General features: G+C 42.5%; 1 protein-coding gene across 11 annotated transcripts in view; it reads right to left on the bottom strand.

Annotated features, from left to right (window-relative positions):
* CADM1 (cell adhesion molecule 1) overlaps positions 1 to 18219 on the bottom strand; it is a 178043-nt gene that overhangs the window by 109941 nt on the left and 49883 nt on the right. For 8 of the 11 annotated variants that reach the window (XM_038167507.2, XM_038167506.2, XM_038167504.2 and 5 more), the window contains exon 1: positions 14041 to 14245. The exons of the other annotated variants lie outside the window; for them this stretch is intronic. In XM_038167507.2, the coding sequence (XP_038023435.1) occupies positions 14041 to 14230 (190 nt within the window). In that variant the 5' untranslated portion in view covers positions 14231 to 14245. Of the gene's footprint in view, positions 1 to 14040; positions 14246 to 18219 lie in introns of those variants that run through there. 11 annotated transcript variants of the gene reach the window in all.

Here is an 18219-nt window from a genome sequence, read left to right on the forward strand (position 1 = left end):
AAAGCGTGGAAGGTAATATTTCTTGGGGTTTATTTGCTTTGACTAAACAGTGCTGAAGGATAAGATGCACTTGATGCAGCAAGTTTTCACATGCAGTAAAGTGCCCTGTTTAGTTCATGTGGTCTACCATGGTTATTCTGTTTCAGCTTGCAGAGGATTGAAGGCCATACCAGGATTACAAAAAAACCTCTGCAAAACACTCCCAAAGAGTTGTCATGAGCTTCAGGGCCCATTCTTCCCTGGGGATGTATGTGTGCATGAGGGCAGGAAGCAAGCAGTTAATATATTGCTGTAAGTTAACTTCTGCTATCCAATTTTAAAAGTAACTTAAACAAATCTGCTTCTGATTATAGTAGTTAGCAACTGATTTTAAGCCAAACCTGTTTTTGCGACCTCAAGTCAAGGTCCAACTCCTACTCAGCAGCATCTCAAGCTGCAAGCCATTTCGGTAGGCATCTCCGCCCCCACAAAAGCCGCTTTGTGACAGCAGGGCGCTGCACCCGCTGCACAGCCACCGCCTGCCTGTGCCGCAGGACGACTCGGAGCTGAAGAGCTGCAGCTCCCGAGCCAGCTCCAGCTCCAGTAAATGATGGCAATGCGATTTTCAAAGTGACAATCTCAAAAACTGAAGACACCCAAACAGCGAATAAAAGATGCATCTCATCATTCATAAAAAGCCAATAACGTTCAACAGCTTTCTTGGTGGTTATCTTGCAGGAGAAGGAACTCTCCACTGCGAGCCATCCATTACACACAGGCAACCGAAGCCAACCTTCCTCCAAAGAGCTGGCTCGCAGCAACTACACCAAGCTCAGGTGGATTTCAGCTGTTTTCTTAACACACTCTAGACTTTTTTGGGCTCTAACAGTGTTCCTCGTCCACTCGCATCTGATCACAGACATACTTAAAAGAAAAAGAAAGGACTTTAATAATGTCAAGGTTAACAAGGTCACAAAACAAAATGGAGCATGAGCCACCGTGTCATGGGGACTACCTGGCACAGCCTCAGCATTATTTTCTGTGCCTATTACTGATGGAAGATTATGGAGCAGCAAAAAGCCAAAGTTGACTGCAGAAACTGTAATAGGGAAAGCAAACATCTTTGAATTCTGAAGTAGAGAAGTATTTCTGGGAAAAGAGAAACAACTGCCACCGAACCCCACCGTTTTCACACGCACTTAGCAATGAAGGCCAATTCAAAACATCTTGGTTTAAGTGGAGTTCATTACAGAAGATGACGCACGGTGTGAGAACAGTAATGTAATAGTCAGTCATCTTGCCTTTCAAGTCTGAAATTAGTAGAGAGAAAATTACATTTTTACAGAAGTCTGTTCAAGATGACTTCCACAACATTATACCAAAATACTAAATTGTAAGAATGTTTAATACTGACGATAAAAATCAATCTTTTCTTATTGCCTCTTCCATGAGATTGGAATAAAGGCTGCCTTCATACTAAAAAGGTCATGTTTGCATTTCTGGTAAACACAATGCATTGTTTTTTCCTCTCCATCCAATATGCTCAAGTGAGTCACATCTGGCTGACTTGTCAAAAGATAGTGAAAGTTTGAGGAAATGGTGTTCCACAGATGTTGCAGACTAAAAATAGCCTTTTCACAAATGATAACAATTTTCCAGCTCAGTGGCCAAATATACCGCTCAAAGACACGTATTGCCAATAGAGATTCATTGCAGATGGTAAGTTAAGCAACTTGTTTCTTGTACCATTATAACTTCTCCCTGCTACCAGATTTTGATCATAACCAAATAAAAACTTTCCTGAATTTCAAATCCTACTTAAAAGCCTATTTAAGAACTTCAGCTTCATCTGATCTGACAATCTACCTCAATATCGTCCCCAAGAACAACCCCTTCCAAACAGATGGATCATCCTCACGCTATCCATACTAATAAAGTTATTCCTTGCTGAGTAGAGCAAGGCCACGGGTTGGCAGAACCTCTAGATAAATTATTCATCTCAGTCAATTTTCATCCAGAACTGCAGGCCAGTAGAATAGTACTGCTAGGTTTATTAAAGAACACTTATCTGGGCAAGATGCTTATGCTGACAAAATTGTTGTTTGAGAAGTACAGCACAGGTTTCTCCTCTGCTCATAAAAGTCTAGGGTAAAAGGACCAGCGGGAGCCTCGTACAACAGGGCTATCTCAGACAAGGAACCTCAGCTTCTAATTCTCTTCTTCCATCTCTTCTAGTTCAAACCTGCAGGAATAGCTCAGATGTTATAAAAAGGTGTTTCAAAACTGAGATTTTTAAGAGGCTGGAAAGACATGCATCCAGCCTACACTCATACCTGTGTATTTACACCTTTGCAAGCAGACAACTCTAGCAACTGTACCAACCATTCCTGCGTCAGCTCAAAAATTTTATTTTCAACACTGAGTTAGCATGAGCTCTTCATTGTCTCTTCACCCCAATTCCTCCATTCTATTCGCATAAGGCTGCCGGCAGCATTTCATCGTGGGTCGGCAGCCCCTGCAGGGAGCAGGGCTGTCCTTCAGATGCCTCCGACAGGCACTGGCTGCACCCAGCCTCACCCAGTGTGGCTCACCACGCATCCTCACTGCAGGCTCTTCTCTCCTGCCTTCACACAAACCACTCCAGTAGCACGAAGAAGGGTTTACATTTTCCCAGTAAAGCACCAGGAGAAAAAAAAACAGAAAAAAAGCAATGCCTTGGGTTCCTGCTGAACAAGAGAGTAAGGAGTACTCTAGAAATCCAGGCAACACTTATGGGGAATTTAGCAGCAATGAAGACAGAGCACTGCAAGTCCAGCTTTGCAGTGAGGTAGTTCTTCCTAAGCCTGAAAACAAGCTCTGTATCACATACATTATTTCAAAGGAAGGAAATACTACTACTGCCTCACCACGCAGCTGAGATCTATCTTAAAGTATAAAAAATATGCAAGCCCTTAACTTCCAAAGGATTAATTTTCAAATCAGCTACCTGTAATAAAAACAGTTGTTCTCCTGCAAATTAATCAGTAGAAGAAAACTGCAGATTTTGCATCTTTGGATAGCATCTTTCAAAGCTGTATCTCAACAGGAATACAGAAAAATAATCATGTTTTAGTGCCGACCAATAAATAATAGAAAGAATAAAGCACAGACAAAGCAATTTCTGCAAGCACTGCTAGGACTGCTTCTACAGTTATTGATAGCAAAAAACCTGAATATGAACAACATCAGACTAGCGAAAATACGAAAAATCTTCCGGAAAAAAAAAAATCTATAAAGTGAATACTGATATCCTACTGGCATCTAACTTAGAACTCTGCAGAGGATAAAACCACCTCAAGACCCGATGCATTTACTGTTGAAAATTCTTTACATTCCATGACTAAATCATAAACACTACAGTAGTATTTCAATCTCAGATTCTGCTGATGTTCACAAACTGAACTGTATTTGTATAGTTCATGCTGTCAGCAGAACCCCTAGACTGAACACCATGTCATTCATAAGATAAAGTGTCCAAAAGGCAATTCACCAGGTCTTAAAAAGGGAAGAGTGATGACCTCAATCCCCTTAGGAAGGCTGTCTCCCTAAAATGTCTCCGAAAAGTGAGAATAATGGATTCTGCGGGAATCTATCATCTCTTACTTAAGTGGCCAGACTTAATGCGTAGCATACTGCACTTTCGCCTTAAATTATTCAGCATTTAAATTGATCTCTGTCCTTCATACCAGCTGCTCACGTAGGGACACACAACATATGTACATACAGATTCAGGCAGTAAAGCAGCCTGCTTCGTTATAACTCCTGGTTACGGGCTGCTTAAGAGGCATCACCGCAGCCAGCACGCGTGTGCTTTGTTTAAGCAACTCTCTGCTCTGCTGTCCTAGTACCTGCAAGTACTTGCAAGTACTCCTTGTGTTGCCCACTCCAATATGTGTTATCCAAAGCTGAAGCTGTTACTTACAATTTGTATTCCTTTGCTTCTTTCTGCAGGACCGTGATTCAGTAGCTCTGCTTCTTAATGCAAAGAGTCCAAATTTAGATGTCACAGTTATTAAACAGCCACAAAAAAAGTTAATTTTGCTCCCTTTTATTTCTCCTACCACCCTCTGCAATGTTGAGCTAATTCAGAAATTCACAGTCTATCTCCTTTGTGGCAGGGAGGGGAGAAATGAGGAGGCAGTGGGCTGCAGACAGCCGAGAAAAGTAACTGAACTGCACCACAGCCACCACGATGACCGAAACCTGAACACGAGGGATTCTTACTCAACACAATCCTTTGTGTTTGGTTTTCTGGTTGCTGCTTGAATTCACAAGCCATATAAATGTTTGGAAGAAGGCATTTGTTAAATCTTTTATAAGCGTCAATTTAACTGATGGAAAGCAGCAGATATTTTTCCTTACTGCTGCAGTAAGAAAACACAAAAGAATTTAAAAAAAAATAAAAAAATCCCACAGCAGCTTTTTCCCTCCAGGGAAGATGGGTATTTGATATTCTAAGTATTTCTACAGCAAAACTGCAGGGAAACAAAGAGACGGCATCTCGGGAGCTCCGTGCACACTGTGTAACTGAGGAAAACGCTCTTCCTCCCCCCTTTCCCAGCCCACCTCTGGGTGTTAACAGGCACCCACCTGCCCCAGTCTGCCGCCAGCTCCCCAGTTTGAACAGAGGCGTCCAAATAGCACAGTACCGAGACTGAAAGACTCAGGCTGGAGCAGAGGGAGCAGGAACTGCAGCAGCAAATTCTTTATTATGGTTAACAACCACGACGCTACTGCAATCCTGATAGCACGGCCTGTTTCCTATCCCCACGTCTCAGACAGATACCCAGCACCAATGGAATGAAATGTGTCTGTGTGGACGCAATGTAAGAGGAAAGGAAGCAACATCCCTAGCTCTTGATAGCCTTGGAAATGCGTAGCAAAGCCACAGCATCCCAACTGGTTACCTGCGGCAGCAGCTGAGCTTGTGGTTTCCTCCTAAAGAGCTGGAGAGCTGCAGGAGGCACAGGAACACCAACAGCAGAACACACCATAAATAAACATCTCGGAGAGAAAGTTTTGTAACATCTACTATGCCTGTCACATACCAATGTTCTGTGCAGAGACAGATGGTCTAGGCTTCTATTAGCAATGAATAATGAGATGTGAAGTGAAAGGTGTGAGATGCTATTTAACCTTGCTTCCCCCCAACATCGTAAGTCCCGAACTGTACAGCATTTGATATTTTTGTGGTTATAAAACACCAAGAGCAGCAATATCACAAGTTAGCTAAGCACCAGCTATTTCACTATCTTTTAAACCAAATCTGTTCCTATTCCTTTAGCCTTCTTCAATATCAGCTGAACTGTCTGCAATAAAACAATGCAATAGCCAGCTGCGGTTAAAAGGAGCTACCCAGTGAGCAACCCACCATCCTAAGAAGCAAAGCAATCCACACCAGACGTTTCTCCACCAACACCCAGTATTACCTTCATTAATCAAGGGGCCCTGAAGCAGCCGTTCTGACTTTACAACAGATCCAGAGATGAGCTAAACTAGTGAGAAGTGGTAAAGGAGCCAAACAGGGAACAGCCTCACCTGTCCTCACTACATCCCCTCCAGCTCGTGCCCTGGTATGCAGACACTGGTGTGCCTGCACAGCGAGGTAGCATCCCAAACTGAAAACTAACCTGGCAGGAGGTATAAAAACCAGGCGTCTCCTCTCAGCTGCGTTCGTGCTTGGTTCACTGCAGTTGTGCATTCTCTAAAATGATGCAACCTGCACAGAAACTGAACTTGCTCATGCTGGAGAGGACATCGGAAAAAAAATAATGGTCTCCAAATTGCAGCTACACAAGAGGTAGCTGCAATGAAAATATACTGCTCTGCATAGACATTACAGATCTGGCAAACTGCAACAGGTTTAAACCACAGCGTGGCAGGTTTATTCAAGCATGAAAAAAACCCACAGAAATAGATTGCTTAAGGCAGTCAGAGCAGTTTTAAAAACAAGCTGATGATGACTGCCTGTCAGGAATGGGTTGGGGAAACCTGATCCCAGCCCAGGCAACAAGGGCAGGGACAAGATGACTTTGAAAGACCATGAAGTCATCTTCCAGCTCAGGACACACTGGCCTAAGCCAGCAGAATTTACAGGAAATTGTAACTGAAAGAAATTATTCAGAGATGAAGGATCGAGTTAAAGCGAGTGACAGACCCCCACAACCCTGTTCTGCTAAGAAGGACTCCTGCTACTTACGAGGGTGGCTATGGAGTTAAACTTCAAATTAAGAAAAAGGATAGGAAAGCACTCATTTTAACACTCTATCTCCAAACAAACTCAACCACTATTATCTATCTGTGGTAACTTGCTGAAGCAGAGAACTCCCCCACCCCGAGGCCCATCACAAGGTAACTTTTGCCATACTTATCAGATGGCACAAGCCCATCTTTGCAATCACTGCTCTGCGTTAATTGAACAGTCTGCAAAACATACAAGCAAATTGCAAGAAAGAATTTATTAAAAAGACAAGCGTTCTGAAATGTAGGCAGTTCCTAAAGCTTTACTTGATATGCACAACCTTCTTCCAAGGCTATTCAGTTCTTTTGACACGTATGCAGCAGTTCTTTCAACTATTTACCTAATTTTACTTAAAAACGTAGGTTATGAACTAATTTCAGCTTGCCAACCAATTTACTAGTTTATACACCTTCTAAATTCAAACAGCCAAGTAATAGCTGTCGCCTGCCATGAAAGCCAACTGATTCCAAAAAACCTCTGAGGAATGCCAGAGCACAGCTAGGCTCTCTGGCCTGTTTCATAGCTTAAGAGCATGCATGTTTGCGTATTGTACTCTCCTTTATTAGCTTGTACAAATAGGATGAGTAACTCAAACCATCAAGCCGTATACATTCTCTAGTCTTTTTGCATATCTCTAGCAAATCAGCAATTAAACACACAAGAAAGCCTGCGACTGAATGTTCCTACGATTCATCTCTCTGTACTGCCGGAGCCCAACATTATGCAGAACTACAATATCAGTGCAAGTGGAGATTCCTCTCAAGCCCGTCTACCACACATCAGAACAAGTATCAGCACATCTGCTCATTTGCTACTTGTTACATCAGAGACACTAAGCTTTTAGGAATAAATAATCTAAAACTATTTAAAACATTTTGTTCAGATTAATGGGCTATTTTGTACAAAAACACAGTCCCTAGAGTCATGTGCATTTGCAAACATGCTTGCATAACCAGTTTTAGCGATTTGTAGACAAAAATTTGGCAACATGATACATTTATCCAGGGAATACACGTTATGTTTTACTTAGATAAATACACATAATTGCTATTCCCCATCTATTTTCAGCAGCTCCATTACTAGTTGAATTGACTAATAATCACAAGGGTTCACTACCTTCACACTGGAGAAGGTCAAACCTGCTAGGTGGGAAAGGATGTTTCCTCTTTTAGGCGTACAGAGGCTTTAAAAAGGTTTCTGGGATCACAAGACACTCATACAAGGCTGTAACTCTCAGCTACCTTCAAAATCCACTACTAATAATGTTGTCGACAGCAACCTCTCTGCCCTTTTTCTCTGAATTTCAGTGACAGTAATCCATAGGATCTGCTTTGTTTTGTTTTGTCTTTATTAAGAAGTGGTGGTTTGCAGGTGCACTACACATTTTTAAGGGAATCCTTAGGTGGACACACTGCACTGGAATTCACGGCTTTGTGAACAAATAGGAAAAAAATTAAAATGCAGTGGACAGTGACATTACTAAAAAGCCACACAGTAAAGAGTGGTTTACATCCTTGTAAGAAACTGCCCTTCATCTGAGAAGTTTACTTTTTCAGTTGGAAAATTACAAAATAGCAAAAAGTGATTATAGAAAGTCTACATCTGTTTTTAACTACTTCATTAGTATCAAGTTGTTTTGTTTCCTTCCCAAATTACAGATCCGTCCCAAATCGATTCCATATTGATCTCATGTTAATGAAAGACCAACTAGAAATCTATACTGAGAAGATTAGCAGGGAAAACTGGAATTAGCAATGCCTCCATAAACTGGCATAACAACAGGCTAGAGGCTCATATCCATCCCACTCCATTACCTTTGGAGGATGTGAAGATGCTATTTGCACTGACTAAAACTTCATTAACACCACAAAAAGGAAAGCATCATGTGATTTTGTCTTTAGCTATCTTTTAAACCCGAATTAAAGACCTAAAACCTCCAAACTACTCATTAAGTAGAAATAGAGCCTACTTACCAAGACAGAAAGTCCATGCCACATTCAGCTCGTATGTGCAAGAAGACGCAATGACAGGCTGCTGTCATTGGCCTTGGCTCATTGCAAACTGAAGACAAATGGTGAGAATGCAAGTGACATCCTGCAAGAAACACGGGTACTACCCCCTCGTTAACAAAAAACAAACAAACAAACAAAAAGAAAACTATAAAAGAATAGTGAAAATAACAGAAAGGAGCAACGGCATCCCAGTCTTACTGCCAAGCCACGGTCAAAAGGAAGGTAACTCTTCTGTTCAATACCTGCCTCTCAAATTCTGACAAACTTGAGCAACAACAAGGAAATACTTGCACATGCTTTCTCTGTCTGTACACACCAACACGTATACACACACACACACATTAATAGCAAAGGGCTCCAGCACGTATCGCAAATCCTTTCCTCTGGGCAAATAAAACACTCTTGCAGAAGCGAGTTTTTTTAAATCCAATTTGTCACAACAAATAGAAAGGCATGAAATACATTGTTACCGTTACACAGACATTTACATTCCTTATTGCTAATTTAAAATGGGAAATAACATTTCTTTCTGGCAGATGAAATACAGCTCTCATCATCTTGAAATACGTTAGAAGTAACTGTGTTCTGAATGAAATACGCTTCCTAAATACAGCAGTCAATATTAATAGGTCTTTAAATCTCACAGGATTGGAAGCAAAAATTCATCCAGTTTAACAATGTCTGAAGTAATAGGACACTAATGAGTTGCCATGAACTCTTAAAAGTTCACCTAAAGATAATTAAAAAAAAAGCCACCTCCTACCTGTTTCATGTGGGAGACGATAATGCCAAACAAAATGTTTTCTCCTACAGCATCTCCATTGATGCCTCTGCAAAAATTCCATTTCCAAACAGCCTGACATTCAATACTGAGATGTTAAGATCTGACTTATCCTTTTCAAAGCAATCTCCTTGCTAATGCATCTCTCCCCACCAGCCTTCCCTGTGGCTGATCCCTTTCCTACAAAGTTGCTTGTGATTCAAGCAGATAATTTCTGTCTTTAATCTAGATTCCAGAGGAAACTAAATTAACTTCTCAGTGCCACAAATGGAAAGCACTGTGTCTGAGAACTCACATTTGAGGAGTTAAGGCTGTCAGCTTCACCAATATATCATAACAAGGTATTTACGGAAGCATCCAAACGCTCTCAGACAGGGTGCCTGATAGATGCATAAACAAAACGCACGGTTCCTGCATCCTGCCTCTCCTTCCTACACCAACACCAGCCCCCGTAAGCCATAAAAGCCAGGAATTAAGAGTGGTGAGGAAATTAAAACCCAACGCACGTTTCCGCACAGCAAACAAGGCGTCGGCGGTGCTCAGAGGGCAGCCAGCACAGGGGGATGCAGCTCCTGGCCCCCGTGCCCAGGTCCCTGTCCCCGTGCAAGTTCACAAACTGAACTAAAGTCACAAGTGTAAGTCATATCCGATGCCTGAACTACTGATAGCTACAGAAACAGAAAACTCAAGCAAGAAAAACACATGGTGAACGTGCCACCTCACCAGATACCGAGCTGTCCAACTTAAATATTGAGGAATGGGGAGGGAAACCAAAGTCTCCTCAAAACACAGATCCCCTGCTGACATCAGGAAGATTCACACCTACTTGTTAACAGGAAAGAAACCATCAAACCATAGGATTAAAGGCTTCTTTTTGCTAAATTCTTGTTTTGACAATAGCTTTTTTTTTTTTTTTTTAGAGACATTTGTCATTAACAAACTTTAGACAAGGTTAATGAAAGTTCTGTCACTTTAATGTCTAGCCTGCTTTAAATTACAGATGTCATCTGCCATGACTAAAGAAAGGGCACTGTGCAATAATACCATAAACTATCATCTCCAGGGACACACAGGTAATTGCATAGCTCATTAAAAAACTGTTTTAATTATTAATTGACCGTGTCAGAGTTGTCCTTTGAAGTCAAGTTTAATTTTTTTCCTTGCAAGCATGCTGATTCCAAGCTGACCTACAGAACTTTCTCTGCCACCCCACGAAGTGGAAGGGAAGGCTTGGGACCAGGCTCACAGCACGGGACCACATCTCAACAGCATGAGTGTTGCACCATCACACGTACCTCAATTGGCAGTACTAAGGATTTCAGAAAGAATAAAGATGACAAAAGTACAAGTATCATATGGTTTCCTTAATTGCCAGGTGCTAGACTGGCAGAAAAGGAACATTTAATTCAACTGTGGTTACCTCAAGAGGAAGAAAGCATCCCAGCAGCAAGCATGAGCTGCAACTGCACTCCCGGACTGAAGTCATAGGAAAGTGAGTTTACAATGCCAGAGTAGTTAAATTCTACTTTGTTCCCCTGAATCTTGTAGTGTGGCAAAAGACACAGTTTCTTGACAACTTTTTCCACGGGCATTAATTTTACAAGGAAGCAATAAAACTCAGCTGCTTCTACCCCCAACCAGCACCGACAATGCAAGTAACACCAATATGATGTAGAGCAAAGAGTTCAAAGCAGCATTCTTGTGTATCCAGCTGCAAAGACGAAAATAACATCTGCTCCACACTGGCTTGAAAGACGGACTTCATGAACACTAAGGCAGCTGAGAGTCCCTACGTGCACCCACCACAATCTAGTGGTGGCTAAATGCACAAAATGTTGCATATATATCAAAACATGTAAAACACTAAAGACATTTAGAGGGACATCATAAAATACACCAAACAAGCAGCTTGTAGGGATGCTATGTGAATGGGAGGGTTAAAAAAAAAAAAAAAAGCTTTTATGCCCAAACGACATGAATCCACAGCTTGCATTCCACTGCCCTACAACCTTCCTTTTTACCCAGTTCCTGTTCACACTATTTGCTAACGTAATTGAATCCTTCAAGCGTCTTTATATTTCACTCTGGTTTGGGGACAATGCTGTTGAAATGTGTTTACCATCCATCTTTCTTAACGTGCTTAATCTAAATAGAAGACTCAAATCCAAGATCACGCGTTTGATGGATAGCTCACCTTTTTCCAACATTATATCACAAATGCATCCTATTATAGCTCTCAGAAACCTTACAGAAAGCCTGCATTCACAGTGATTTTAGCTTCTCCCACCAAGGTAGCTATCATATATACTTATTACAGCATATTATGATTAAAAATAGAGAAGGTAAGGTTAAAGGAGCTGCCATGTATAGGACAGGGATATGTGAACAAACTTCACAGACCCCCACACAAGAATTTCAGGTTGCAGAACTACAACCTTGCTTCCCCAGGTCACCCAGTAGCTTTCATTATAGTGAAGAACATCATCAAGGTATGCTGGGCTGGCTTACCCAGTTAAAAATAAATGAAGTAAAATGCATTCTCTGTTTCCCAAATCAGGTAAATATAACTGTACCTGCCACATCCATCTCGTAGCAAAATACAACGTACTCCATAAAGTCCCAAGCAATTCCTAGCGAAACCTTAAGTTAATAAAGATAATAACATTGCTTTATGGCATTTAGATGCAGACCTGAGATAGAAAAAAATGCATTACATTTGAACAACAACAAAAAATTAATTACTAATGCCACACAGTGCCAAGAAATCCAATTTTACGTGGTTAATATAATTTTGTATTAGGAGAGTGACTTGGATATTCTTGATAAAAAGCAAGTATTTTCCTAGATCAGGGAGGCTCAAAGTAGCGTAGCATGTATTGCTAAAAAACGTGATCCTTCATTTCTCAGTTTGTAGTGTTACACAGCTCCACATGTACCCAGCTTTCAAAAAAGCGTATGTTACTTTGCATGCAAATAAAGCAAAGAAAAATGCCTGCTACTCAGAAAACAACGATGTACTCTTCTGTAATAAACAGCTGGTGGTACTTCATGTACAAGGGACTTCCCGCATAACTACCAGTTTACATTGCTGGTTAATACTAACCACAGCGCTTGCAGCCTGGCCAGTACCACCCTCTCTTGTGTAAGGATGGACATGAGGCTGAAACATTCAATAATGGGAAGATTTGCTGCTGCTACAAATTTCAGTTTCTCCCACTTACACGTGTCTCCGTTTCTCTCTCTGTAAACCAGGGCTCTGCACCCCCGTGGAGCCGGGGGGAGGTTTTGCAGTGGCTATTTTAATGGACTCTCACCAATCATTTATTACATGCTGCTTTCCATCTGTGAGCTTCAAAGTTCACAAGATAATAATATGATGCATTTTCTAGCATTTTACCAGGAATGGGCAGCTGTGCCAAGTAAGTGTCTACCCATCATACTTAACATATTTGGCAGCAGAGCAGCTGTTGAATCTTGGCCTAACAACGGGTGCAGGACATCTGCTAGCATCCCCGAGACTTGCACGAAGCACCTTGGATTATTTGAGACTTGCTGGAATCTTCCTGGAAAAGTTGATTATGACATATAAGTGGCACACGGGTTTTATTAGGCAAATATCCAAACCAAAGGTAGTGCTGCATTGCTTGCTTTCTTTTCTTTAAGAAAAGCCAACAACCTGTAAGTGCGTACAGCCAAGTCAGAGTGCTGTAGGCAATGGTGCTAGGAGAGCTACAAAGCACCAGAAGAGTACAAAGCAGGGCGAGGGCAGGGAAGGCCATGCAACGTGCTCATTAATCATGAAAACCAACCAAAATAAAAGCCAGGCCCAACAAGAAGGAGAGAGAAGTGCCTGAATTCTAGTCCCAGATCTCAGGGCAGGGCTGTGACCAGCTGTACCTCCTCGCTGCCCAACCATCACCGTCCATGTCCACTTCCAAAAAGAGCACCTTAGTGCCACGTAACTGGTCTTGCAGAGTACAAATGCAGATCAAGTATAAATAGTGGTGGATAGTAGTGAAGCATCTTCAAAGTGTTCTGTACCAAGACTCCGCAGTTGCAGACCACTTCATTTATACCACACGGGGTAAGTGGAGGGCATGCAATTCACCCCGGGCCAAGCGTGTTTCTGCTGCAGAGCTCGAGAATTGAAACATGCCTTCTGCACAGTGCTTGGGATAAACAGGAAGGCAGACAGCGAAGCTTCAGTTTGTCACTGGAGCAGCTACGTGCCTTTCCTACAAAAGGGAAAAAAAAAAACATCTTTCCCCCCCATCCCTCTGAGCCATAATTAAAACTGCGTTCAGTATTGTCGGAGCACTGCAAGGTCTCCCAAGGAGCCCGCGCCTCTGGCGCATCCAAAGGCACCTCTTTACAAGGGTGAGCGATACGATACAGAGCTGTAAGGATCATTGCACTGGCAAGTATCAGAAACTGCCAGATAACCTTTCCGAGGGAAAGGAGAAATAAAGCAAAAGAGATGTGCAAGAATGAAATGAAAACATTTTTATTTCTGGGAGCAAATTATATATACCGGTCTCGTCTTTTATCCCTGTTAAAGCTCACCCTGGCTTCCACAGAACAGGGAAGAAACAAGGAAGAAAAAAAAATATCAGAGGTCAACACCCTACGTCAATTTTCCAGCTTCTCCCCAGTCAATGAAATAGTTAATTATAGTTTTTCTACTTGTTTAACTCAGATAGAAAAGTCAACCACTTCATTTAATAATTTAGTTGAAACATATCCACATAAGAACACACTAATTTCTCATTCAGTTTTCAAATTGAATCAATTTAATGGCTGCCAATAATACAGCAGCAGCAATGCAAAGAAACCCTAACAATTGACAGTAAACCAAAGTTAGTCGTTCTTTATAAATCGACTATTGTCTCAAAGCCTGAGAAAGAAATCAATGCACATCAATGTCTAGAAACTATTAACCTATCTGCACTAGACTGCAATAATTGAGCACAATTAGCCTTCCAACTTACGGAATTCATCAAAACGAACAAAATGCAGGAATTTTCCATTTAATTCTTGTTCATTTTTGGAAGCACGCTGCCTTTGCTGCAGCCTTGTGTCCTGCTGGTTCGTCACCACATTCCTATCCTTTACAGAGGAGTTGAGCAGAGCACGAACACGCGGCTCGATGGGGACCACCGAACATCGCCCATGCACCATGCACTGGCAGCTGCTGCGGGCTCGGGCTTCAGATATGCACAGCAGCACACCACCGACATCACCCCGCTCACCGCCCCACGTCCCCAGCACTTGGCTGGGCCATGGTCCTTGGTCACCTGCCTGGCCAGACCACAGCAAAGCATTTTCTGGCCAGCAGCAGCTCAACCTCTGCACTTGCAGGACTTTGGAAAATATCCCAATTCAGCTTTCGGATGTCTTGAAAAACAGCCCCATTACTCACTTTGTAACAACATCCTTTTCAAGCAAAAAGGCAATTAACATTGGAAATGATCTTGCCATGAAACCCGCTAAAATTGTTTTAGGCTGAGTACTCCATTACAAACCACAGAGCTTTTCTACCCCCTTTTTGGAAGAAATATTTTTACCTCCAATCCATTTGTTCTAGAAGTCAAACTGCATTGGGTTCATACGTCATCTCCTGTCCCCTTCAACCAAGCAACCCCAATGCCAATTTAATTTTGCCCTGCCTTGCTGCTCCAGAGCTCTTTCACACTTCCTGGAGCCCAGGGATTAGCACACTGGCGTGGCTCTTGAATTGAAAAGTGAGGCGGAGAAGATAATTTGAAGATAACTGGCTGATAGGTGCTCAATCCACAGGCACCACTGCGGTGACCTTTTGGTAGCTGCGCTCAGCCCATCAGCTCCCATTGCCTCTCTGGTGCCATGGGTTCAGCGGCTGCTGGTCACACCACCCTACCATTTACTGCAGATTTAAACCCACTTCTGGAAACGTTTTCCATTCAGAGGTCGTAACGGTGACTTTCGTTTTGGGTTACATCCTTAAAAGGCAGTTATTACATCATTTTTAAAGCCCCATCACATTTTTGCACAAAAGCAGGGAAAGAATCAAGTTAAAAGTAAAAATCATCGCTTCCCAGTTCAGACTTTCATTCCTCACCCTCTATCTTCAATGGGAAAAGCTCAAGAAAATATTAAAAAATGGGCACAGCACAGAAGGGAGCATACCTCTGTGTTTTAATGCAGCTGAAGCCCCGTGTCCTCAGGTTATCTCCCAGGAGGTGGAAATCAGAGTTAAATTTACAGTTTCAAATCCTAATCTTTCAGAACACCAATAATGCTCCTGGTTCAAACAGACACAGGTTAGGAGTGAATGAACTAAAAGAGGAAAGATAAAGGGTACTTGTGATGCCAGTGCTCCTCTTCCCATAAATCTACTTCCTTTTATATTAAAGGAAGTCATTGATAGCAAATGGATTTTTCAATGTATCAGCCAAATGCAGAATTTCACTGAACTCGGTCATAAATTACCCACGAGGCAGAGGGCTGGCTGGGGAGGGAGGGAAAAGACGACAGTTACAAAACAGAAGCAGCTCTGCAAGAGACGAGAAGCAAAGATGCCCTACTTTCAAAGGATATTTTTCTGCTAACTTTGTCATTTCCCTCTTGTACGTGCACCTATGAAGGATACTCGCAGGGGATGCACACTCCCACACAAGTGGAAGCTGCCACAGGAACGCGTCAGCGGTGGAAGAAACATCGAAATCCACTGAAGAAAGCTTTACAGCACTATCATTTTACAAAACTGTCTTGTGAAGTCACTGTAGGCTGTAGTCTAAAACAAAAGTTAGCCAGCACACATTACAAATGGAACAAAGGAAAGGTACAAAAACTAGGAGACCTACTGCTATTTTCTTTTGAAGTCAAGTATTTCTTAAGGCTAAGAGCAAAACAAGATACTCTGATAACAATGTTTCCTTATAGCCTTTTTTCTCCTTTTTTTTTCTTTTTAAAGTCCATCTCCAGAGGGAAAACTTGTTTTTTATAACCAAACATATGTGAAAAGCAATAACAAAGCAAATAAAGAGATTTAAGTTGCAGGCAGGACCTTATGGTTTATGGAAGGCAGAAATCTGTGCTCGCTCAACTCTTCCAGCGTCACCAATTGAAGAGGAAAATAATGCTTAAGCTCTTTAGTAGTAAGAGGACGGAGAAACTGCTTAAAAGAGAAAGGGCACATGTTCCACAAATCAATCGAGTGCTACAAGTTACTCACAGAGAAAAAAACGGATTAAAAAAAAAAAAAAAAGGCATCTAGGCAATGCTGTTCTTGTGAGCACCGCCCCAGCACATTGCTGCTAATGCCCACAAGAGGCTTTTTCCATCCAGACAAGTTCACCCTGCCCTCGCCCCAGGCTGGCCCGTTCTGAATTCCTCTCGTGTAGCCGCACATCGCTCCGCTATGTGCTGGCACCAGGGGCAAGCCAGGAACGCAGGCACTGCACATCCACGGCCACACAGCGTGCACAGAAAGAATTTGCAGCTGTCTGCAAAAATCTAGTGTACACATATCGATTATTAGTTGGTGGGGCCAGCAGCACTTGCTGAAGCTGAAGCTGCACGAAGATCTTATTAGTGCTATAAAGGATTGTATTAAAAATACATGAGGTATGCAGACAGCCACACTTTCTCTATGTGGCTTCACTGCTTTAAGCATCTGCAAATGAAGACAGCATTCGAGCAGCAGTAACTTTCTGTATGTCGTTCCCTATTTTTATCATCTTTGCTTGCTACATGCTTGGTGTGTAGGAAATGGTTGAGCTCAGAGGCAGTGTAATACAAGCACTTGCTCCAAACCCCACTTGAGCAGTCCAGCCAGCACACCCCGGTCCTTCTCAGCCCTCGCCTCAGGGGCCAGATCATCCTTGTACACACAGCTCCTTGGATGAGAACAAGAACTTCCCTTTGGAGACCCCTCCTTAGCTGCTAGCCATCATGATACACACCAAAATTGCCAGTAACACTGTCTTAACTACAGGCTCTGAAAAGGATCACAGAAGGGGCTGTCGAACTGCTAGCACAGCTCTGTGCTCCTGAGATCAGCAGATGAACTTGCTCCAGGAGTCACCAGAGGCAGCACCACAGCCCAGCAGCAGCCAAAGTCATCTCATGCTGGCTGCAGGATGAAAACGTTGGCAAGATACCTTCAAATGTACCTGCTAAGATCCCTCTCAAATCCTAAAGAAAGCAGATCACCAAAACCAAACCCCTGGACAAGGTGCTTCTTCTCCAAAAGGACGAAGTGAAAGCCTCTGTCCTGACAGCAGGGGGACCCAACCCAGCTCCCACGTTACCTTATGCCAAGAGCTTCTCACCTGCTGAGGAAAAGAGGAGCAGCTCTTGTCAAGGCATTCCAGGGGCAAATTTCTCTCTGGAAAGCTTCCTGCATCAGCCTGGTCAGTGCAAACGAGCAAAGAGCATCACAAGTTGCCACATCCACCCATCCCAGGTGCGCACGAGTTTTCTACTCCATCTCATTGCCCACGACACATTATTCAGCTGATATCTCCATGGCAGATAATCAAGCCTCTTCACTACCTTTCTTTATTAATCCTTCCTAATCCTCTTTCAAATTTTAGCTTCAGTTTTAATTAATGAGAATCTGTTTTTGTAAACGTGTAAGAAGCACCTTGTTGAAGCCTGTTATTGCACGAATTTGCTTTCCGCAGGGTCCTGTGCTGCAGCAAAGCCACAATTAGTGCCTTGTCCTCACTCATATATGACCCATGGCAGAAAACAGATTCCAGAAGCTAAAAGGGTAAACGTTTGACACCACAAAAAGGTAGCGAGCCCATTCAGCTGTCAGCCCTGCTATTCAAATCACAAGTTAAGGGAAGCCATCTGCTCACCCTTTTGCTGTACTGTTGCCACCTTGGACACCCAACACTGCCACAAATGTGATGGGATAAATAAAGTTAGAGCATTAACATGGTTTTATAGGAAAGTTTCTGCAAAGCAAGATCAGGAGGCAAAGTAATTGTGGCTGTATACGTACACACACAAGCTACCAGTGCAGTGTGCCACAACCCCATCGCCTTTTTCTCTATTATGTTTTGTTACACCCACCAGGGCTTGAGGTTTTTCTTTGTTTTTGATGATCATTTTTAATACCGCCTCTCAACGTACATTTTCGTCCTTTGCCATCCTGTTGTGAGGTCACGATACGTTTG

This window comes from Anas platyrhynchos, chromosome 25, assembly GCF_047663525.1.
Source record: "Anas platyrhynchos isolate ZD024472 breed Pekin duck chromosome 25, IASCAAS_PekinDuck_T2T, whole genome shotgun sequence".
Classification (NCBI taxonomy): domain Eukaryota; kingdom Metazoa; phylum Chordata; class Aves; order Anseriformes; family Anatidae; genus Anas; species Anas platyrhynchos.